General features: G+C 44.9%; 1 protein-coding gene across 3 annotated transcripts in view; it reads left to right on the forward strand.

Annotated features, from left to right (window-relative positions):
* The first annotated feature begins 1,620 nt into the window (after positions 1 to 1,620).
* The window catches only part of STOX1 (storkhead box 1), a 64,654-nt gene continuing 40,596 nt past the window's right edge, over positions 1,621 to 25,678 (forward strand). The window contains exon 1 of one of the 3 annotated variants that reach the window (XM_056530319.1): positions 1,621 to 1,777. Coding sequence is in view for 2 of the 3 variants with exons in the window: in XM_056530317.1 (XP_056386292.1) it covers positions 13,734 to 14,034 (301 nt within the window). In the remaining variant the exon portion in view is untranslated. Of the gene's footprint in view, positions 1,778 to 13,670; positions 14,035 to 24,229; positions 24,249 to 25,678 lie in introns of those variants that run through there. The other 2 variants (XM_056530317.1, XM_056530318.1) reach the window with 2 other exon arrangements.

Below are 25,678 nucleotides of genomic sequence, written 5' to 3' on the forward strand. Positions count from 1 at the left end.
TACAGCAGCTGATAAATACTGGAAGGATTTTTAAATAGTAATTAAGTAATTTACAAATCTGTGTAATTTTTTGGCACCAGTTGATTTTTTTTTAAATTGTTTTCCATGGGAGTACCCCATTAAAGGGGTACTCCGCTGCCCTGTGTCGGATTCTCCGCTCCCCAGCGTCCGGAAGTTTATTGTTCCGGACTCTGTGTGCGGGCTTCCGTGTTCAGGGCTGCCCCTCGTGACGTCACGCCCGCCCCCTTCGTGATGTCACGCCCGTCCCCTCAATGAAAGTCTATGGGAAGGGGGCGTGGCGGCCATTGCGCCCCCTTCCCATAGACTTTTGCTGAGGGGGTGGGCATGACGTCACGAGGGGCGGCCTTGAACACGGAAGCCCGCACACAGAGTCCGGAACAATAAACTTCCGGACGCTGGGGAGCGGAGCTTCCGACACAGGGCAGCGGAGTACCCCTTTAAGTTGGCCATACAGTTACACAGTTATCTCTCCTAATCCCCCATACATATGCACGTTTGGCTCGGTCATTAGTTGCATGCTGCTTGAACCAGGGGCAACATAAAACAGGGACAGACTCTGTTATCACACTGATATATGATTCACTCTGAAACACTGTAGAATTTCAGAGGAACCATGATTTTATGTCTGACAGGAGGCTCGTATCAAATGCATTTTCCTTCTTTATTAAGCCCAATAGCAGAAAGAAAATGCGATGTTAATGTAATAAATGAAAAGAAAAAAGGATGCAGGTCACGTAGCAACCCACATACACCTCCCCCAACATTCCAACCAATCATATCCTGACTTGCTCCATATAAACCGAATCCGGCTCCGCCTCCTCCTCTTTCTTTCTGCTCAGTAGCAGGCTTCAAACAGATAAGTATTGGTTCCTTCTATTTTAAGAACTTTGCGGTCGGAAGTGTTTTTCTCACTTTCCTACGATCTCTGGTTCTTTTGTTTTCCCATATTGGTTATTGCAGACCGGTGTAGATATTCCATTCGCCAGGTTTTTCCCTAGTTTCTCTAGTTTTTTTTCCCTTATTTCCCATTTACAATATAAGCTTTTGCCTTCTTCTTTCTTATAACTGCGTTTTTTGTTTGCTGTTGTTCTTTCCCTTCCCGGTTCCCTATCTGGGTGCACAGGCTCTCCTCCCTGTTGTTCATACCTTGTTTTTTGCGCACGCTGAAGGGGCGTGTCACGTCAGAGCGGCAGGTCTTGTAAGACTGCCCTTTGTGCAGCCACGTCCCCAGTGACGAGTGCGTCCCTGGTAACGGCCGCGTACTGCGCTCTTCTCCTGTCTAGGTGCCGGACTCAATCTGCCAGTGCTGACAGGGTAGGAGGCGCGGAGGCTCTGTGGGAGCTCCGGTAGCCAGCTTCTTGGTAGCTGTGTTGGCGCTCCCGTTCAGGAGTACTTTTGACTGTGGGTCCTACCATTGCCAGCTGTCCTGCTTCTGTGGTGCAGTGAATAGCACCAGTCTACATTGTATCACACTGTCATCAAAAATATTAGTCCAGCAGAGTATCATTTTGCAAATATATATATGTATGTTTCCACAGTATATGAGTTTGAGATCAATCATTTAATGTGAAATATCCCTGTATTTTTTCTCTCCACAGCCCCTGTACTTTGCTGTTTTCACCATCTCCATTGGTATTTTGCTGTACAATCTGAATATGTCTAACGGGAAGTTAGATATGACCTTGGGGGATGGCCCCACTAATATACATGACCCTGAGTCCTTGTCCGCTGATCAGATCCATCAGCTGGTAAACAGGTCTGTACATTCCGCATTAATATCTGCAATGGCTGTTATGAATGAGACTATATCTAAGTCCATTTCTTTGGCGGTGTTTCAGTCCAGCCAGGAGTCGGCAGATGCTCAAGCAGGTCAGCTACCGATTGCGACTATATCGGCTCCGGCTTCTGACTCTCACAAATCTGTTAAATCTGAACGGAAACACCACCATTGCTCAGATTTTGTGACCTCTCCCACACCACATCAGACGGTGGGAGATTGCCAAAAAATCCCAGAGGGCTCTGTACAAACGGGCACCAACCCGAAGTCGGGTAATAGGCCCTCTGCCCAGGGGGAAGGCTGTAATGTCCGGGTTTCCCGTTCTGCAAAGCGGACAAAGCCCGATTCTTATGTGGACGAATCGGATGTGGAATCTGAGTCGGATTTTGATTTTTCCATACCCTCCGCCTTCAGTGAGGAAGAGGAGGAAGGTGTAGAGGAGGGGCATACCCCTTCGGGGTCCTCTTCCGCTGTGGATAGTCCGCATGCCATCCTAGATTCCCAAGGGGTCCCGTTTTTCGACCCGTATGCCATCAAGCATCCGCGGTCCAGAGATTGGGCTCCTTTGCCACAGGTGGCCAAACACGTGGATCGGAGTCAATTGAGATCAGAGTGTCCTCACCCATCTGTTGCCAATAAGGTGGCAGTGATGCCTGAGCTGGACTCGATACTTATTAAAGGTGTTCTCCGGTGCTTACACATCTTATCTCCTATCCAAAGGATAGGGGATAAGATGCCTGTTCGCGGGAGTCCCGCCGCTGGGGACCCCTGGGATCATGCACGCAGCACCCCGTTTTTAATCAGTCCCCGGAGCGTGTCCGCTCCGGGTCTGATTACCGACGACCACGAGGCCGGCGGCGTGTGACGTCATGCCTCCGCCCCTGTGTGACGTCACGCTCCGCCCCTCAATGCAAGCCTACGGGAGGGGGCGTGACAGCAATCATGCCCCCTCCCATAGGCTTGCATTGAGGGGCGGAGCATGACGTCGCACGGGGGCGGAGGCGTGACGTCACACGCCGCTGGCTTTGGGGTTGTCGGTAATCAGACCCGGAGCGAACACGCTCCGGGGACTGATTACAAACGGAGTGCTGCGTGCATGATCCCAGGGGTCCCCAGCGGCGGGACTCCCGCGATCAGGCATCTTATCCTCTATTCTTTGGATAGGGGATAAGATGTGTAAGCACTGGAGAACCCCTTTAAATATCTGATAAAGTCTGGCAAAAATCTGAGGAAAGGGATCGACAGGTCCTTTAAGTCAGTTCAAGACAAGTTACTGGATATCTTGGGACCATTGACCAAGATCCTAAACCTGGCGAGTCTCTTCTCCAGCCTGGGCAAGGCCCAGACCTTGCTGAAAGAGACCAATAAGGTTTTCGGGAGGGCCAGAAGGGGCAGGGGTCGTCCTTCTGGCCGAGGAGCCTATTTTCAACCCTATGGTAGAAACCCCATACATTACATACATGAAAGACCGCAAGCTCAGGCGGTTGCTGCAGGCGGAAGGCCCTGGAGGGCAGGAGGCAGTTCCAGAGGTTTTCCAAGAAACAGAGGCACAGGTGGGTCAGATCAATCCGGTTGTGTGTACAGCCCCTGTGGAAGGCAGACTGAGATATTTTACCCACGCCTGGTCCATGATTTCTACAGACCCTTGGGTGTTACATGTGGTGGCAGGTTACAGAATAGACTTTATGTCCCCACCGGTTCAGACCCGGTGGCCGAGGAGTATTCTTTTCTCGGACACGGACAAGGATCTGATTTGCAAGGAGATCAGATCAAAATATGCCATAAATCCGGTGCCTATAGATAAACCAGGTTTTCTCAGCAATCTCTTCTTGGTAAAGAAGAAAGACGGAGGCCACAGGCTGGTTATAAATTTAAGAGAACTAAACGAGTATGTTTTGTATCGCCACTTCAAAATGGAGGGCATACATTTACTCAGGGAATTGCTTCTCCCCGAGGATTGGCTGCCAAAAATAGATCTGAAGGACGCGTACCTCCCGGTACCGATTCACCCTTCTTCCCATCAGTACCTACAATTCCTATAGGAAGGCCAAAAGTGGGAATTCACTTGTCTCCCATTCGGGCTCTCTTCCGCCCCATGGTGTTTCACCAAACTCATGAGACCAGTTATGGCCATTCTCAGGAGTCGGGGAGTGCGGCTCATCTTATATCTCGACGATATATTGATCATGGCTCGTTCAAGACGGCAAGTCCTGCTCCACGTGGAATGGACAACGTCCCTTCTGACGGAGCTGGTTTTTTTGATCAACAACAAGAAATCTGTGTTGATCCCAGCACGGGAGATGGAGTTCTTGGGTTTTCTGGTGAATACCCCGATGGCGACTCTGAGTCTGCCGGACAAGAAACTTGTTCTACTTCGCAAGGAAATAAAGTCCTTGCTCCGCAAGAGACTGGTTTCATTGCGGGCGGTTGCTCGAATTGTAGGCCTATTGTCAGCCTCGTTTCAGGTGATTTTGCCGATGCCCCTTCACTACAGGGCGCTTCAACAACTGAAAACCGAATGGTTGGCAGAGGGCCTGACTTTTGTGGATCGGGTTCCACTGTCTCTGGAGGCCCGCGACGGGTTGTTATGGTGGCTTCGCCACATTAGGGATTGGAATGGGAGAACAATCTTCAACTCCAAACCAGATTTGATTATAGAGTCAGATGCCAGTCTGAGCGGCTTGGGAGCCCGCTGTGGCTCGTCTTCCACGGGAGGCAAATGGTCTCCAGAGGAGTCACAGTTACACATCAATTGTCTGGAGCTCCTGGCGGGCTCCTTTGCGGTCAAGAGCTTCGATGCCCTCAGGTTGGATTGTTGTATCCTGCTTCACATGGACAACATATCGGCAGTATGGTACAACAACTGTTTTGGGGGCACGAGGTCCAGGATGTTAGCAGACATCACAAAAGAATTTTGGCTCTTTTGTCTTCGGAAGAACATAATTCTTATGGCGGAATACCTTCCGGGAGTTTCCAATTCCGTGGCAGATTGGAACTCCAGGCATTTGACAGACAGCAGCAATTGGGCCTTACATCCAACCATTTTTCAGGCAATTTGGGACCTGTGGGGTCCTCTGGGTCTGGATTTGTTTGCATCCCGGCTTAATCGTCAATTGCCCGGTTCTTCAGTTGGAGGCCGGATCCGGAGGCACTGGCTACGGATGCATTCCTACAAGTGTGGTCTCGGGAAATGTTGTATGCATTCCCTCCTTTTGCCATGATCCCCAGGGTATTGTGGCAGGGAGAATTTCAAGCGGCAACTCTGGTGTTGATCACCGACTCAGTCCTGGTTTCCCCAAGTCCTGGGGATGACTATAGACTGTCCAAGAATTTGTCCTCTTTTCCCGTCACTCCTTCGGGGTCCGGCGGAGGAGTTACATCCGTTAGTGTTGTCCGGTCAGTTGCCATTGGTGGCCTTGCTGATTTCAGGATGGCTGAGTCTGATAGAGACATTTCGGCTAGAGATCTCACGTGAGAGGCATGGGCTCCGGGTACCAAATCGGCTTACCGATCTGCCTGGGGATTATGGGTTCATTGGTGCTCACAACGGCAGATGGATCCCGTTGAAGCCCCTGTGTCCGGGGTCTTAAATTTTTTGCCGGGGGCTTTTGATGCCGGGAAGGCGTATCGGGCTATTATTGTCTATAGATCCGCTATTTCGACCAGACACGTCCCAGGGGATGGGATGACGATTGGTCAGCATCCGTTAGTTTGTCGGATTGTGAGGGGTATTTGATTCAAATGTCCTCTTACCCCTCCGTACCAGGTCACTTGGGATGTGTCTCTGGTTTTCACATGTTTTCCTCCTGGGAGGATAATGATGGGTTGTCTCTTCGACTTTGTCGTACAAATTGACTATGTTGTTGTGTTTGATTTCCATCAAACGCGTTTCCGATGTACGAGCATTGGACATCTCGAGGAGACAGTTTACTCCACAAGGAGTCCAATTTTCCATATCGCAGCAGACTAAGATGGATCTGCGTGACGTATTTTATTCAAGTTTTCCGACGCACCCTAAATTGTGCGTGGTACGTTGTTTAAAGGCATATGAAGTTAAAATGGCTCCACTGAGAATGTCACGTTTTTCGCAACTTCTAATATCCTTTTGTGCTCCGCATCTTCCGGTCTCTTCTCCGACGTTGTTACGTTGGGTGAAACGGACAATGGCTTTGGCCGGGATCGATATATCGGTGTTTAAGACACAATCTTCTAGAAGCGCCATGGCTACCAAGGTAGATCAGGCGGGAGGCTTGCTTTCTGATATTCTGAAAGCAGGGGATTGGTCTTCCGAGAATACGTTTAGGACCTTTTACGTTAGGCCAAAGGGTCATGTGTCAATGTCAGTATTATAATGTCCTGATCTGTATGTTGTTGTTTATTTACTTTGAACGTGCACTTGATACGAGCCTCCTGTCTGACATAAAATTTAGGATTTTCCTAGTTTAATGATGGAAAATATAGATTTTATAAAGACAGGAGGCTCAACCCTCCCAAATTCCCATCCCTGTTATGGTTGTGTTCTTCTGTTCTAGGATATTGAAGAAGAGATTTGGAAGACTGACGTTTGGTTTTATCTAATCATCCTTTAACTTGGGTTAAAGGATTCCTGGTTCGTTTGGAAGTCAGTTGATGGATCCGTGGTTCAAGTCGCTGTTGACATTGTGAAGGTTTCAAAGAAGTTCGAAACAGGGTGGATCTTCTTTTGTGGACTTTGGTTCGCTGTTCGATACGAGGTGGACTTTCCTCTGTGGAATTTAGTTGTGGTGTTATATCGGCATAATGAAAGAAGAGGAGTCAGAGCCGGAATCGGTTAATATGGAGCAAGTCAGTATATGATTGGTTGGAATGTTGGGGGAGGTGTATGTGGGTTGCTACGTGACCTGCATCTCTTTTCTTTTCATTTATTACATTTACATTGCATTTTCTTTCTGCTATTGGGCTTAATAAAGAAGGAATATGCATTTGATACTCGCCTCCTGTCTTTATAAAATCTATATTTTCCGTCATTAAACTAGGAAAATCGTAAATTATAAAACCTTCTGCGAATGATGCTCCAAGTCATTGGGGTTAGTCCCCAATCCTGTTCTGAGTTTTAATCATTCTGACCTTAGAAAGTCAAATATTTTAATGTCAGTGTGCTGCAATGAGCAGCTTTTCTCTTATCTTGGCAAGATGATGTTGTCTGTTAATCATCTAAAGATAGGTATATCTGTTGATGTATTTGTAGTTCTGAAAGACTATTTTCTTTGCACTTAGCTTGAACAAGGAATTGCCAAATCTGAAAACAACTTGGTCACCCAAAAATGGGCAGCTCTTAGGTCACAGGATACATTTAGAGGATGTTGTTTGGCCTGGGTTAGAAACCCAGATATAACTATTGATTTTGGAAAAATACATTCCAAACATAATAGGATTGTTTCTGCAGCATATGCATGATTTCTGAAATTCAGATTAAATTTATCCTTAGGCTGGTTTCACACAAGGGTTATTTAGGCGAATTTCTACATCCATATTACAGCATCAAGTCCCAATTCAGCAGCAGGTCTAATGATCCAAACTCATGGCAAGTCCCACATCAACTGCAGGTCCAGAACTTACAGCATCAAGTTTTTAGCTCGACCATGGGTATAACAACCCAAACTTACTGCATCAAGTCCCACCTCGATCGTAGGTCTAATGACCAGAGCTGAAACCATCAAGTCCTCGCTCATCCTTGGTAATAAAAACCCAAACTGACTACAATAATAGCATGGTTATCCTAACACCAAAGTTATCCCATTTGTACAGAATAGGGGATAGCTAGCTGATAAGTGGGGTTCCAACTGCTAGAACAACCACCAATCCCAAGAATGAAGGTCAAATGTCCCTCAAATGAATGAAGCAGCAGAGTGCATGTGCGGTCAGTAGTATTGAACGCAAATATTCAAAATGCTAATTTTTACCGCGAATATCAGCACTTCGCGATTTTGCGAATATTTATAATATAGTGATATATATTCATAATGACGAATATTGTTTTTTTATGCGAATATGCAAATATTCGCGAATATTCGCTAATAATAACACTTCAAGTCAGAGGACACTAATCCCTCCCTTCTTTTAGGTCAAAGATATAACCACGCATGTGCACTATGCAAATTTCATTACGAATATTCTTATGGGGAAAAAGAACGAACATAGCGAATATGCGAATTTCACGAACATAGGATGAATATTCGTCCATATATTCGCGAAATATCGCAAATTCGAATATGGCCCCTGCCGCTCATCACTATTGGTCAGCACTCCCTTCACTATCTATGTGGTTTTTAAACTTTGACAAACTTTGCCTTTGGATAGGTGATAACTTTTGAAGAGGACATGTGGCAAACTAAAAAAAAATTTGATGTTACTGTCATGAAATAGCTTAGGGTGCACTGATCAAACCCCTTTTTACAGACTCTTGATATGCACTTCCAGTCTAGAGATATGAGGGTTTATAATTTGTCTGATAATTCAGGGAATCGGTCAGGTGGGCGGGAACTTGATTTTATAAATTGGAGTTAATATCAGGGAATTAATAGAATTATAAAGTCGGAGGGGGAGGGGATGTATGTTGTACATTGAGGGGAGTGTAAAAGGGCTGGAGCAGGGCAGAATAACTGGGTCTGAAGGTGGGGTGCTACTATGGGAGGAGGAGCGAAAGTTCCCTTTCAGTCAGCGTGAGTGCCACACTGAGGAGGGTGATAGAATTCAACTGGATGATAGAGCACAAAGCGGGGTCTATGTCTGTTGAAGGGCGACTAAGCATGCACATAAAACAAGATGTCAGGGAAAAAATATGGCAGGATGAATATGTAGAAATATTCTCCTTCCTTCCCCTTGAGAAGTCTAATTTAGACAAAAGTTAAAAGGATGATGGCAAGAAAAAAGATGAGAAGAGAAGGTAATTCCTAAGGTAATTCCATAAACCTTTTTAAACTGGTTAAAGGCTTTCGCTTTATTGGCTAGCTTAAAGGAGTACTTTGGGATATGAAAAATTATCCCCTATCCTAAGGATAAGTTTCAGATCATGGGGGGTCCGACCACTGGGGCCCCCGTGGATCTCCCGTCATCGGCAAGGGGGCATGTCATACCACCGCATGACGTGCCAGCCGACACGCCCCTTAATACATCTCTATGGGAGAGCCGGAGCGCTGCATTTGGCAGTCTCCAGCTCTGCCATAGAGATGTATTGAGGGAGCATGTTGGCCACCACGTCATGCGGTGGTTGACACACGCTATTTCGACAAATAGCCGGGGGCCCCGTACAGGAGATTGCGGGGGGCCCAAGCGGTCATACCCTCCGCGATCTGAAACTTATCCCTTATCCTTAGGATAGGGGATAAGTTTTCATATCCCGGAGTACTCCTTTAATGGGAGAAAAGGCGCCTGAACACTGTTGAGCACTGTTCTGTTATATGGACGCTATCAGAGAGGCTCATAGAGTGTATGGCAGCCAGGCCTGGCTCCGTCATGATGAGCAGTTTAGGTAGCGTAAGGCAGTTAGGCCCAGCATTTGATGGTACAAGGGATCTTTTGCGCTGGGTTATGGCAATTCCTTTCATGGGGGAAGGGGCAGCATTGCCAGCCATGCTGAAGCTTAAGGGTCTTCCTTACAGGGTAGCCAACAGGGTGGACAGAAACCTGGCTTATGTTGGCAGTTCAATAAGGCACAGTGTAAATTTGGGTAGAGCTGTAAATTCAAGAATGACTGCTGCTCTTGCCGCGATACCTGGCATGGATCAACAAGATTCTTCACAAGGGAAAAGGGAGGGTAGTTGGGGGTGGTAATAGCCAAGGTACAATATTTTGCTTGCACAACTTTCTCTGCATTGGTCCTGCTGACTCCCCAATATGCCGTTTTCTTTTGAGTACCATGGAGTGGGTGTCTGGAGTGTTTGGCGTCCCATTAGCACCTAAAAAATGGAGGGGCCAGCCACTAGCCTTAGTTTTTGAGAATCATCATTGATTCTGTTCACATGTAATGTAGACTATGTAAAATTCAGTTGCAAAATCTGTAATACATTTTAGGAATGCTGGACTGTAGAATTATCCCCATGAGTAAGATTTTTTTGCCAGAGATTGGCTTTTCATTTTAAATCAGTTTTTAATTAACTAGATGTTACCAAAGGCTTCCCTGTTAGCCTCACGATGCAGGGATTTAGAAAACGAAGGGTTGCGTAGGCAGGACACGTTCACCTTGTTGGAGCTGTTGGGTGAGGTGGCTGTTAATGTTTGTAATTCACGGCTTGAGTTGGCACTTTTTCACTTGGCCTTTTCCTAATCAGAGTGGGGGCTTTAGAGGTGGGGTAGTTGGTAGCGCCTAGTATTTTTTGAGTGATGTTTTTACGTTGTATGGCAGGGTGGAATTTTGGTTATGATGCTCTAAAACTGATCAGACGGGTAGGGGGAAAAGGGTCATCCTTGTGGAAGTCCTGGGTGCCCTGATGTACGATCGCATTAATAAACTCCATAGATGCAGTGATCAATATTGATCACGGCATCTACGGCAATGCGGAAGTTCGGTTGGCTGATCTGATCACCTACAATTGGTCATGAAAAAAACAAGCCCTCATATGGGTCTGTGGATGAAAAAATAAAAGCGTTATAGCTCTAAGAAGGCGAGGAGGTAAAAGTGAAAACGCAAAAATGAAAATTTCCTGTGTCCTCAAGGCCAAAATGGACTGTGTCCTTAAGAGGTTAATAATATTTTATAGTTTTCATTTGAATTCATATTGGAGTACATTTCTACCAACTCCACCCAAAACTGACTCTATAGCCTTGAGTATTTCTCGAATAAACTTTTAATAATTGATTTTGTTTAAGGGGTAGTCTGGAAAGCTAATTATATCCCCTATCCACAGGATAGGCGATAAGTGTCTGATCACAGGGGGTCTGACAGGGCCGACTCTGACGCTGAATTTACCAAACTCTTCAGTGCTCTGGTCTCCACCCTCGTAGATGAGCAGGAGTGACAGCCCACTCAGCCAATCACTGAGATTGGCTAAGCAAGTTGCCCCCCGGCTTCACACAGCGTTTTCCAGTGTGTATTTTGGTATGCATGATGCACCAAATGTGGGACAAATGCATGAAATGTATGTCCCATTGTTTTTAATAGGAATTCAAGTAGCTGTTCTATGTCCATGACAGTGATTTTAAAAAATGGTCACAGGAAGAGAATACATGACAAAAGTCCAAGGCTATAATAGGAATTCTGCCACAAATTTCCACTATTAAAAAAAATTAAATATGCATTGTGAACATACCCCACTGGAAACAGCAGTCTAAAATGGTAAGCTGTTGTATGATATAATATTTCACAGAATGGTGAGAAATGGTGGTGACAGCCGAGGTGTATAGAAATTTATGTATTCCTACACCCAAGAGTGAATCAGCCACAGAAATGAACACAACAAAAGAATGTATTCCTCAGGGCCACTGATTCTCAGATACGGCCAGACAGCAGTCCTGCTCATCTCCTACATGACTCATACACTTTACACTGGTTCAAGTGTTTCCTCTTAAATATTTATTTCCTTTTTTGCTCTGCAAACTGATTGGACAACTAGTACATACAGTTCTTTAGGTTTACATCCGTTATTCAATCAGTTTCTTACATCTGTTGGCATGTAGGTCCACTGGTGTTTTGTATCTATATTGTTGTTAATAAGGGTGTGTTCACAGAGTCTGCAAGAAGTGTGCATTGTTTTTGGAAATATGTATCGCAACTCATACTGTTGCAAAGTGTATTATTTGCAACAGAATATGCTACAATAAGTGACATTACAAACAAAAATAGAGAAACACAGCCGCACATCCACAATTTGTATTTTGATCTACTTGCTTCTCAGCATAATTAAAAAAAATTAACATGATGTAAGTATACATTTTGATCAAAAAGTACCAGCCCACTCTCCACGTGTGGGTCCCTAACCTGACACTGGTGTAGCCCCGGGTGGCGACCACCGTGACACCAATCCCACAGGGGGAATGACCCAGTGGCCAGGCAGCAACATTGCTGCCCCTCCTAATTAGGTATCTGGATCAGCATCTGCTCGAGAGAAAGAAATCACTCTGACACTCAGTTTAGATAAATGATACTTCCTGTATTTTTAACAATTCCAAAGTTTTTTATAATCCTGTAACAATGTGCAAAGTTATATGCCATGTGCAAAGTTATACGTCATGAATAAATCTCCTTGTGATTGGTTTCTTCCATTTGCAGGTGTTTCTCGTCCATCACGTGGCCTTATCATCCAGGGTGTAGATCCTGTTCGGGCACCATTTTGAGACATTAGTGGTGAGCCATGGGGTGTGAAGGTGAGGTGTATGGGGCAGATGTTATAGCCCAGGTGTAGATGGTATTAACCCCTAAGGCTAGGTTCACACTGTGGAATTTCTGGGCATAATTTCTGCCGGAGATCAAGCTAGCGACACTAGGACCGTGCGGACTACATTGCCGTCCCCATAGATAGCAATGCATTTCTGAGCAGATCTCCCAAAATATCCACCCAGAAATGCATTGCAGTCTATGGGGGCAGCAATGCAGTCTGCTCGGTCCTAGCACCGCCAGCTTGATCTACGGCAGAAATGCTGCCAGGAAATTTTGCAGTGTAAATCCAGCCTAAATGTTGGTGATGCCAGGCAGTGGTTTTCCCAATAACCACCTGAACGGTAGCACCGTTAGTCCTAGTTAGGCAGGGAAAATAAGAGTCCAAGGCCAGGTCAGGGTTAACGGTAGCTTTACTGAGGCAGACAGATGGAACAGTCTTCACAGCTAGGCCAGGATCCCAGAGAGGTGGCTAGTAACACAGGGGACCTTGCAGCTTGCTGGGACTTGCAGTGACTTGACAGACCCTAGCACAGCCACGCTGACTATAGACTTGACTGAAGATAGTGACAGCAGACAGAGATGACTTGACTTACTGACTTGTGGCTGTAATTTAGGCTTGAGGCCTCCAGATGTGCTGGACACTGGCTCTGAGATGTCTGGACTGGACCTCAGCAGAGAATGAATCACAAGAGAGAAATTGTAGTATCTCACCTTCTTATAAAGGGGGGCTGAGCAAGGAGCCCATAGGTCAAGCTGCAGGTCACCTGGTTAGTTGGTGCTCTCTGGGTAACAAAACATGTGAATTGGACATGTGACCACATTATCATGTGACTAACTCAAAGGTCCTCAAATGTCTTTTACGCATAATACATATGGGGGGGAGACGCTGCAGGAGAGCCCCTAGGGCACAGAGGGACTCAACCTGACAGGGCCTGACTACTGTACTGGACCATATCCCTTACTGGGACATCACACATTCTTTCATACTCGATGGGAGGGGGGGGGGGGGGGAGTTATTGAGTGGCCAATATTTTAGCAAGCATATTCTAAAATAGACACTAATCCACCACAGAACTATCCCCATCTATCTATACCAAGTGTGCCAGCCCATGGGCAATTCTATGGAAGCCATAATGCCAGTGTAACCATACCCATGACCCCAGGTCTCAGCAGGCAACACCTGCACCCCCTCTGAGCTGCTGCCACATAGGAAACACCATATTGGTATTCACCCAACTTTTCCAAAAACTTTTTGATAACTTGTAGGTGAGAATGTTGTGGGCTGATAATGCTGTGTATGGTAGAGGACAGTCTGGTGTGGGAAGTGTACATATAACTACAGAGAACACCTCCTGAGGGGCCCTGTGCCCACCTAGCACTGCCGCCCTTTCCCGCATACACCTCACCACACACCAAGGTGCACAGCAGCGCCCCGCCCCCCGACTAGCGGCACTTCTCATTGGCTGTGGCGGAGTTGCTTGGCCCTAGCCGGCCCCGCCCCTCAGTGTAGTCGCAGTAACCCGGGCAGCGGAGTGTAATTGATGATTCCCGTGTATGTGAGCGCAGCGCCCGGAGCTCAGCATGTCCCGGGACAGGGCGGTCCAGCTGGCCCCCTCCTCGCTCGCCATGGTCCTGTGCAGACTGGACGGCTCAGGGGCGGAGGAGAAGGGCAGCCAAGTCTTCCAGGACTTCCAGGCTGCGAATGCGAGGTGCTTCTGGAACAGGAGGTTGGTGCGGGCCGTGGCGGAGGTGTCCTTCCAGGGCTGGCTGGAGAGCTGGGTGCTGCTGGTCCAGGGCCAGAGTGCCAACCTGGAGGTGCTGCGAGATGCCTGGGTCAGGAGGGCACTGCGACACCCCAGGGGCTTCATCATCACTGCACTGGGTGAGTAATGGGAAACATCCAATAGTTGCTGCTCTATGGGGTCCATCAATCTGCTGCTATTTACTTACTGATGTGCCCACCAATAGATCTCCAGCTGTTGCAAAACTACAACTCCCATCATGCCCGGACAGCCTTCGGCTGTCCGGGCATGATGGGAGTTGTAGTTTTGTGACCGGTTAGTGAACATTGAGTTACTTCGCGCTGCGCTGGATCTATCCAAATGGTCAGCGACGGTGACTTACCTTGACCTATTCTGGAGTCACTTGAGGTTTCGTGAACATTCTTGCCCTTTTGACGCCAAAAAAAATTGAACTTTTTTCCCCATTTTTAGTGTCGGAAGTGATGAACCCCACCCCGATGGATTGTCATAGCGCCATTGTGAACAAAGCCAAAAATCTAATTATTTTTATCGGACTCACGTTGGTGCCAATGCACATTCCTCACTTTGGTCAATGGGACAGTAATTAAAAAAAAATAAAAATAAATGGATACTGGTCAGTGGGTTTTAGGCAGGGTTCACACTGCGTTGTGGGCTTTATGTCTCCAGGATACCAGCTAAAGGGTATGCTGACATATGCCATGGCTGGCCCATTCACTATAATAGGCCAAAGTCTACAAGTTTTTTTTCTATTTTCTAAACATACACTTTTATCTTGGAAAACAGCAGAAAGCACTAGTGAGTCCCCCCCCCCCCCTTTGGAGAAATGGACAGGATGTACCCACTAGTAGACAAAGGTGTAACTTGTAGCATCTGGGCCCCAAAGCAAAATCTGAAACTGGGTCCAGCTGTGCTTTGGGGTCCCCATAGGCACCAGGGCCCCTGTGCTACTGCAACCTCTACACCCCTATAGCTGTGCCCTTGCTGGTAGACTCTGGTCAGTCATTAAAGGGGTGGTCTGGTAAAAAAAAAAAACAGCTTATCTCCTATCTACAGGATAAGTGATCACATGGAGTACAATGACTGGGCCCCCCTTAGATCTCCTGAATGGGTCCCGTCTCCATTCTTTTTGTGTGAGAGTGGCAAAGAGGCCAGAGTTCTGTACTGCGGCATCTCCATCGCACACATAGAATAGAATGGAGGACATGCCACTTGCAGCATGGATTTTCCTCAGAGAGCTGGGTCCCATTCAGACGATTGTAGGGGTCCCAGAGGTCCGACCCCCTACAATCAGACACTTATCCCCTATACATTCATAGGGGGAGATTTATCAAAACCTGTCCAGAGGAAAAGTTACTGAGTTGCCCATAGCAACCAATCAGATCGCTTCTTTGATTTTTCAGAGGCCTTTGCTTCTTTAATTTTTGAAATCTGATTGGTTGCTATGGGCAACTCAGCAACTTTTCCTCTAGATAGATTTTGATCTCCCCCATAGTCCCTACATTGTTAAAACATGCAGAGTGTAGAATTTATTTGTATAATCTGATATGATGGTTTATTACACCATGTATATTAATCCCTTTTATTACATATACAAATTTGGAAACAAGTTGTTTTTCACCGGTTCACCCCTTTAAAGGACATCTGCAACGAAAAACATGTATCCCCTATTCAGTGTTTGATCGCTGGGGGTCCAAACACTGGGACCCCCCGCAATCTCCTGCACAGGGCCGTGGCTCTCCCATGCAGGAGATGTGCCGGCCGCAGCATGACGCAGTGGACGACATGTCCCCTCCATGTAACTCAATGGCAGAGAGGAGAAGGCAGTGTTCTTGCCTCCCCCCTCTCCCATAGAACTGTATGGGAGCATAACCGTCGACCTCTCAGCTCGACGCTACGAGCATTAACGCTCATACTGAGCGCTAAGGCCGGGCCCCGTTTTGGAGATCGCATGGGGTCCCAACGGTCGGACACCCCCCGATCAAACACTTACCCCCTATCCTGTGGATAGGCGATAAGTGTTTTCCGCTGCGGTTGTCCTTTAAGGCAGAGCTTTCCAAACTTTTCATGTCATGTTAAAGAAATGCATCATTTCGCGATACAGTAATTCAGTCTTACGGATGGGTACGGATGTTTTATGTCTTACTCCAACTGTCTGTGATTGAACCAAATTTCAAACACTGTGTACGTGCGGTACCTGTATAATCCTTCGACCACAACATGCATACACAACTACGACAGAAGCCGCCATACAATCAAGTTGGTACTGCTAATTTTTGTCTGACACCACTATGCATTAAGGGACCCACGGCAAGTACTTTGTTGTACGCTAGACATGAGCCCCAGTCCAGAGTGAACCAAGCCTAAGAGACAAAAAATTCCCATACTGCAAGAGTGTGTGAACCCGGTGTAGGGCAGCTGTTTTCCTTTTGTAGCCATATTATGAATGAAGCACCCTGAGGTTCCGCAAATCCTAAGAACGTGGAGTAAATGTACCATATGCTTCTGTGGTAAAGGTTGGGTGGTCATGTCCAAAAAAAACAAAAAACGTAGCTGTTTAGAAGCCATCTGAAAGTGGCCTCGTATAAGAAGCAGAGATTGAGTGGCAGCCATACATATATGGTAGAATTGTGCAGTGGAGTCCAGTAAGGATAGATGCCCGTTGCATATTGTACATCGGTGCTAGCCGGATCCTGGATGAGTCTGGGAAGTTACCAACCACTGGCCACATTGGCTCTTCACACTCCTGCGGTGATGGCATTGCAGACTTTGTCTACTCCACTACCAGGATTTGGGTTTGTTCTTACCGGTGGATTAGTTTGCTCCCGAATTTGGGGTCTGTGCCTTAGATATGTGACCAGATAAGGAAGTGTATGTAAACACCAGAGGGGGTGCTTTAATACCCCAGTGCCCCCCTGCTGGAGGTTTCCTTTCATTGCACCCTGCAGGTCTTGTCTGTGGACTGTCCCTTTGTAATTGTTCCAGCACCTTTTCCCTGCCCTTGTGAAAATCCACACTTGTGAATCTCCATTTGCTTTTCCCTCCTTGTTTCCTGGCACTGTACCCTAGATTGTGCAGGGTACCTGCCCATGACCGCACAACTCGCTGATGCCTTCTTGCATTTTGCAGATATTTTGCTTTTTGTCTTACATGTTATTTTTGTAGGGACTTAAATTTTGCATTATTCTTCCCCTAAATCATTGTCTCCCAACCAGTGTGCCTCCAGCTGTTGCAAAACTACAACTCCCAGCATGCCCGGACAGCCTTTGGCTGTCCGGGCATGCTGGAAGTTGTAGTTTTGCAATAGCTGGAGGCACCCTGGCTGGGGAGACACTCTTCTAAATGAACCCAACAAATGGTGAATGATGCCATTTATTGGGCTCTGGCAGGTTTTCTGTATTGTTTTTGCATAGTGCCATTATCATGAAAAATACCATATCTCCAAGTGTGAACAGAGCTGTATGTCATTCTTCATGAGCCTGTTGTTGCATCACTCTCCAAAAAAAAAAAAAAAAGACTAATAATATACAGCATTGGGGAATGGAAACATGTACAGTATAGATGAGTTTGCATATTGTTTTGTTTCTAATACACTAATCCAGGGGCTATGGTTTCAGGTTGGGGGGGGGGGGGTGCGTGCGGTGGGGGTGTTTGCATAGTCCTATTCATAGGCTATTGTCTATGGGAAAGTGAATGTAAACAGTCTCTTCTTCAGCTGTGGTCCCAGAGATCCGCGCTCTGGCACGAAATTATTTAGTGGGAGCATTATAATATCTGCTTTGTTTTATCTATAAATTATTTTATATTGTAATTTTTGACAATTATCTTAATTTGTAAACCTGAAATTGTAAGGGGCTATGGAATCTGTTAGCGCTAAAGAAATAATAATAATATTATAATATAATATAATAAAAATAATAATATAATATAATTAAAAATAATAATAATAATTATTATTATTATATTGACAAGGCTCACCATTGTTGCCACTGCTGAACGTGCATCTAAAGTGAATCAGTATAGATGCCCTATGCATGGGCATCTGTATGGGCATAGGACAGGGTTTCCCAATTGGGATTCCAAACTCATAAGGAGTTCCTTAATAAGACCTGTCACTTTACTATAGTTAAGACAAACTGATGTCATCCTGCTGTGTAAAGCATTAAACGTGTGTGAGCTAAATTATAGCATTATTATAGCTACCCCAAGCCACGCTGAGGCAGAATAGCATTACTAGGTAAGGTATATATCACATGAAGCTACAGTAATCCCTCCATTGTTACATACCGTGTACATCGGGTTTCCCACTCTGCACGGCAGCAGGTTTTCTATGGCGCTGAGTGGCATTGTTTGTTTGTATTCATTGGGAAGGAATGATAAATGTAACAGCAGTGCCAGTAAACAAACTGTTCCTTCATTTGTTTAGAGCTAAAATTGTATTTAGACTGGTGTGTACAGCGCCTTATTGACAAATAGTGACAGATTTGTGTGTGACAACTGGACGATGTATCCATGCGTGGCGGCTGCCAGACTTAAGGATTTGCTTTAGACAAAGGTGTTCGTGTGTGTGTGTAAATGTTGTCACCTCTAATGTTTTTCGACAAAATGAAGTATTTCTCACAGAAAAGGATTGCAGTAACACATGTTTTGCTATACACCTGTTTATTCCCTTTGTGTGTATTGGAAGTAAACCAAAAAAGGGAGGAAAAAAGCAAATTGGACATAATGTCACACCAAACTCCAAAAATGGGCTGGACAAAATTATTGGCACCCTTAACTTAATATTTGGCTGCACACCCTTTGGAAAAAATAACTGAAATAATTTGCTTCCTATAACCATCAACAAGCTTCTTACACCTCTCAGCCGGAATGTTGGACCACTCTTCCTTTGAAAACTGCTCCAGGTCTCTCTTATTGGAAGGGCGCCTTTTCCCCAACAGCAATTTTAAGATCTCTCCACAGGTGTTCAATGGGATTTTGATCTGGACTCATTGCTGGTCACTTCAGAACTCTCCAGCGCTTTGTTGTCATCCATTTCTGGGGGCTTTCTGATGTATGTTTGGGGTCATTGTCCTGCTGGAAGACCCAAGATCTTGGATGCAAACCCAGCTTTCTGACACTGGGCTGTACAGTGCGACCCAAAATCCGTTGGTAATTCTCAGATTTCATGATGCCTTGCACACATTCAAGGCACCCAGTGCCAGAGGCAGCAAAACAACCCCAAAACATCATTGAACCTCCACCATTGTCAGGATCCGGACTAGCTTCTGGTGAAGACACTGGAGCTGGATCCTCTGTACCAGAGAGGCGATGACGCGGGCCGTACTGGGGAATTGGTTCTAAGCAGTTACTGGTGTTCACCAGAGCCCGCCGCAAAGCAGGATGGACTTGTTGCGGCAGTAACTACCAGGTCGTGTTCCCCAGTAGCGACTCGACCTCTCGGGCAGCTGAGACTGGCGCTGTACACAAGGACTAGACAGAGGCGAGGTCAGACGTAGCAGAAGGTCAGGGCAGGCAGCAAGGTTCGTAGTCAGGGGCAACAGCAGAAGGTCAAGGTACACAGGCTTGGGACACAATGAACGCTTTCTATGGGCACAAGGCAACAAGATCCGGCAAGGAGAGGAAGGGGAAGTGGGTTTTTATAGGTTAGGAAGTGATTGGGCCAGGCACCAATTAGTGGTGCACTGGCCCTTTAAATTTAAGCAAGTCGGCACGTGCCCTAGGGAGCGGGGCCGCGCGCGCCGGGAGGGAGCAGACGGGGGCGAGAGGTGAGTGAGACGGGGCGCGACCCGAGGCAGGACACGAGCCGTGCCCCCGGATCGCGTCCCCTCCGGGAACCAGAGAGCAGCGCTCGCGGTCAGCAATGCCGACCGGAGCGCTGCAGACAGAGGAACGCCGTGAGCGCTCCGGGTCCCGCTGCCTCCCCGGAGCGCTCACGGCAACCATGGTGACAACCATATTTCACTGTAGGTACTTTGTTCTTTTCTTTGTAGGCCTCATTCCCTTTTAGGTAAACAGTAGAATGATGTGCTTTTCCAAAAAGCTCTATCTTGGTCTCATCTGTCCACAAGAAGTTTTCCCAGAAGGATTTTGGCTTACTCAAGTTAATTTTGGCAACATGTAGTTTTGCTTTTTTATGTCTCTGTGTCAGCAGTGGGGTCCTCCTGGGTCTCCTGCCATAGCGTTTCATTTAAATGTTGACGGATAGTTCGCACTGACACTGATGCTCCCTGAGCCTGCAGGACAGCTTGAATATCTTTGCAACTTGTTTGGGGCTGCTTATCCACCATCCAGACTATCCTGCATTGACACCCTTCATAAATTTTTCTCTTCCATCCAAACCCAGGGAGATCGGCTAAAGTGCCATGGGTTGCAAACTTCTTGACAATGTTGCACACTGTGGCAAATCTAGATCTCTGGAGATGGACTTGTAACCTTGAGATTGTTGATATTTTTCCACAATTTTAGTTCTCAAGTCCTCAGACAGTTTTCTTCTCCTTTTTCTGTTGTCCCTGCTTAGTGTGGCAAACACAGACACACAATGCAAAGACTAAATGAACTTCTCTCCTTTTTTATCTGCTTTTCAGGTGTGAATTTTATATTGCCCACACCTGTTACTTGTCCCAGGTGAGTTTAAAGGAGCATCACATGCTTGAAACAATCTTATTTTTCCGCAATTTTGAATGGGTGCCAATAATTTTGTCCAGACAATTTTTGGAGTTTGGTGTGACATTATGTCCAATTTGCCAACATTTACGGCCATGACTGTATTTATTTTATTTATAAAATATATATAAGCTACTGAATGTAATAACAAGACATCTCTAAGTTTGCATTGAGATTCATCAGGGGGAGAGAGATTTATCATAGCCTGTGCAGACGAAGAGTTGAAAAGTTGCCATTGCTTCTTTTATTTTTTAAAAAGCTTCTAAAAAAATAAAAGAAACAATAAGAACAATTAATACCTTTTTTATTAGAGCCCCAAAACATGTAAAAAATAAATAAGTAAATAAATTAAAATGCTAGTAATGTCTGAAGGTTTTTCCAATGTTTTTTGTCCTGTTAGGTTGGGTTCACACTGTATCCGGTACAAATTGTGGTCTGTATTTTTACTATAACCAGGAGTGAAACTAACACAGAAAAGCATTTACACCTCTTTTTATGATTTTTTTTCTATTTATTTTTTAACCTCTTCGGGCTTTGGAAAAAATACTGACCAAAATGGGGAGCAGATACTATGTGAACCAAACTTCAGCCTCAAAATATTGACCAAACATGTATTTGCACATATCCTTATGAGGGGGAGGTTGTTATATTTCATTGTAGATGCTAATAGATTTATACACAGCTGGGTAATCTCTCATACTTTTCAGTGACTTGTATTTCCATATTCATACTGTATGCATATAGCTTCTTATAGATACGAGTGTTATCTCCATATGCACATTCAAGGCATTGTCGTCTTATCTGACCACACGTGGTACATTGATATGCTAACTTTATGTAGAGCATCTAACTATTTAAAAAAAAAATAAAATAGAGCAGATGAATTTTTAGAAGTTGTAGAATTAGATTTGTATGTATACTGCATACACTGCTGTGGAATATGCTGGTGCTATATAAGTTATTATATTATGTTATCCTCTGGTCACTACAGTGACCTGCATCTCTAGTTTCCTTCCTGCCTTTCATGTGATGTAACACTGGATCTATTCAATGTAACCACATCATATTGCCAACTGGAAATGGATTCTCTGAAAAGTTTCTCATAGCCTAAGAATCAATGCCTGTTCTTGAGCTATTAATGGGTGAGACACCTCGCAGTTTTACAACCCCCCTGCACTAGATCGGCGACTGGGATGGACAAACTCCCCTAGAAGATTACACTTCTTTATTAGATGTCTTTAGAAAGTTCTGGAGTATCTTGCTGGCTCCTATAATCTCTAGTTCTTATGTCCATCCTTTACTGGTGATGTTGAAAACATAGCGGAAATACCATCCTTCCCTGTTATGTTACCATATGAACTCAAGCAGATTATGCAGTGTGTTAGCTGTGCCAGCACCATGGACATGTCGGCCCAGTTGTTGCAGCAGGTGAAAAATTGCAGTATAATTGGAAGTTGTGTTTTTTAATTTTTAATTTATTTTTTTTAAATATACAGCAATTTTATGTATTACCAATAGAGACAGTCCATTTTAAATAGGCCGAAACCCATTGACCTAACACTGCTGGAGCTAGGTTTACTTTTACAAGGCTCAACATTGAGGATATATATATATATGACACTAGAGTCAGCCCAAAACTTTGGACAGCAGTGTCCAGTAGGCTACTGGATCCCTGGTTTACAGTCAGTTTTACTGCTCTCCTGGCTACTATATCCTTTATACAGAACCGGTTGAGTAATGAGAGCTGAACACATGTTTTTTTGTTGTAACGTAATATCCAACAAAGGATTTGTGTAACAAGTTCTTTGTAATGAGTTGTGTCCCATTACATTGTCTAATACTGAACAGCTGTTTGCCTGTGTTGGTAGAAATGCAAGGTACTGTAATAGGAAGTTATAATGGCTGTTCTCTTTGCATGATCATTGAGGATATCATCAATTTAATGCACATGGCCAATTCACAAGAAGACTATATGGTCTTATACACTGTTATAGTGATGACTGTACTTGGCTTTTAACCCCTTAAGGACGCAGGACGTAAATGTACGTCCTGGTGAGGTGGTACTTAACGCACCAGGACGTACATTTACGTCCTAAGCATAACCGCGGGCATCGGAGCGATGCCCGTGTCATGCGCGGCTGATCCCGGCTGCTGATCGCAGCCAGGGACCCGCCGGCAATGGCCGACGCCCGCGATCTCGCGGGCGTCCGCCATTAACCCCTCAGGTGCCGGGATCAATACAGATCCCGGCATCTGCGGCAGTTCGCGATTAAAATGAACGATCGGATCGCCCGCAGCGCTGCTGCGGGGATCCGATCATTCATAACGCCGCACAGAGGTCCCCTCACCTTCCTCCGTGCGGCTCCCGGCGTCTCCTGCTCTGGTCTGTGATCGAGCAGACCAGAGCAGGAGATGACCGATAATACTGATCTGTTCTATGTCCTATACATAGAACAGATCAGTATTAGCAATCATGGTATTGCTATGAATAGTCCCCTATGGGGACTATTCAAGTGTAAAAAAAAATGTAAAAAAATGTCAAAGTAAAAGTAAAAAAAAAGTGAAAAATCCCCTCCCCCAATAAAAAAGTAAAACGTCCGTTTTTTCCTATTTTACCCCCAAAAAGCGTAAAAAACATTTTTTATAGACATATTTGGTATCGCCGCGTGCGTAAATGTCCGAACTATTAAAATAAAATGTTAATGATCCCGTACGGTGAACGGCGTGAACGAAAAAAAATTTAAAAAGTCCAAAATTCCTACTTTTTTAATACATTTTATTAAAAAAAAAATTATAAAAAATGTATTAAAAGTTTTTTATATGCAAATGTGGTATCAAAAAAAAGTACAGATCATGGCGCAAAAAATGAGCCCCCATACCGCCGCTTATATGGAAAAATAAAAAAGTTATAGGTCATCAAAATAAAGGGATTATAAACGTACTAATTTGGTTAAAAAGTTTGTGATTTTTTTTAAGCGCAACAATAATATAAAAGTATATAATAATGGGTATCATTTTAATCGTATTGACCCTCAGAATAAAGAACACACGTCATTTTTACCAGAAATTGTACGGCGTGAAAACAAAACCTTCCAAAATTAGCAAAATTGCGTTTTTCGTTTTAATTTCCCCACAAAAATAGTGTTTTTTGGTTGCGCCATACATTTTATGATATAATGAGTGATGTCATTACAAAGGACAACTGGTCGCACAAAAAACAAGCCCTCATACTAGTCTGTGGAGGAAAATATAAAAGAGTTATGATTTTTAGAAGGCGAGGAGGAAAAAATGAAAACGTAAAAATTAAATTGTCTGAGTCCTTAAGGCCAAAATGGGCTGAGTCCTTAAGGGGTTAAAGAACAATCTTTATTCACCATTGGTCAACAAACAGTTTGCAAAGCAGTAATGCATCTCATACGAGTGAATGGTCAATGAAGTACATGCACCGACTGCATCTACTAGAGCCAAGGGGAAGAACACATGGTCAGGCTGTAGTTTTCAGTGCTGCAACGTAATTCTTCCTTTACTTAGTATTAGCAGCTAGCATGATGCAGTTGAAAACCACAATACAACCTGATTGTGTGTTTTTACCCTTAGGCACCGTTTCTGTGGAATTATTTGGACACCAATTTTGGGACTCCACATCCCATTGTTCTCAGTGGTTAGATGCGTAAGTACTTCATAGTGAAATCTGCAATGTAGAAAGAAAGTTACATTTCCCTACTCTATTACAGAATACGTGTGTATTCTGTGCCATTTAGCCTTGATGCAGGTTAGGCCCATTGAATGGAGTTAAACTGGGCCAAAGTTAAAATCTGCAGCAGAAATCTGATGGTGTGCCATGACTTCTGAGGCCAGTGCTTGCTGCAGCATCACAAGAGGACATTTCAAAAGCAGCAACTAGTTTTTGTTACTATTTTCACATATTGTACACTTTTATGGCTTCTCCCTAGCTATTCTGGAAATCTGCTGATCCTCACTATGAAGGGGGCGAGAAGCAGTTGTCTCCATTCTCTATATAGGGGCTATGCCTGGTTACTGCAACTTAGCCACTGAACTTCCAATTTTCAGCCTTGGCTTTTTCTCACAGATTTTTGACTGTTAACTATCTGACGTGACTGAATGCAGCCTTAGACATTTTTATATAGACAGCCTTATCACAATTGCCAGTGTAGGTCTTTATTCACATTGACCCGCTTATTTATGATTCTTTCTGACTACTCTGTAATATAGTTTTGTGGAATTCTGTATAAAAATGTATTTTATATATTTTGTTTATGGGAGGGGTGTTATCTATGTCAATTGTGTAGTGGAGCGCTCTGTGGCTGATGAGCGGAGCAGGGGACAGAGCCGTGACGTCACGATACTTCGTCCCCTGCACCGCCCATCATCAGCCACACAGCGATCCTTGCTCTGTGCAGCTGAAAAACGGGGTTGCTGCAGGAGAGATCGCGGGGGTCGCCAGCGTCGGGATCCCAGCGATCTAACATCTTATCCCCTATCCTTTTTATAGGGGATAAGATGTTTAGCGCCGGAGTACCCCTTTTAAACTGTGTTGACTCGTGGGAAAGGAAAACTTCTGTAAGGGGGTCATACCAAAACTATTTGTTGTGACATGCTAAATTTCGGGTGCGATTAATGCTAAATGTTATGAATGTATGTCTGATAGTTGCTAGTCCAGGAAACCTCATGGCCAGAATGAATAGATAGAACGGCCAATATGGTCAAAAAATGTGTATGACTGCCTCAGCAAAATCATTGTTCACCTGATGACTGTTCCCTCTACGGTTCTTCAGTCATAAACCTACTATCTAATGTGTGGGGCCACCTATAGAAAGATGTTAAGATACTGTATGGTTGAGAATTAAACCAGGATTTAGAATCTCAGCAGATACCAATGTTAATATATGCAAAATGTAATTGCCAAACATATTAAAAGCATTGTCCAGGAAAACAGCTAATGTATTCCAAAAACAGCACCACACATGCTGTAAGGTTGTGCATGGAATTAAAACTTTGTTCCATTCACTTCAATGGAACTGAGCTGCATTACTACACACAACCTGAGGACAGGTAAGTGCAGTTTTTGGAAGGAGTTAG

Source organism: Hyla sarda, chromosome 7 (assembly GCF_029499605.1).
Source record: "Hyla sarda isolate aHylSar1 chromosome 7, aHylSar1.hap1, whole genome shotgun sequence".
In the NCBI taxonomy this organism is placed as follows: domain Eukaryota; kingdom Metazoa; phylum Chordata; class Amphibia; order Anura; family Hylidae; genus Hyla; species Hyla sarda.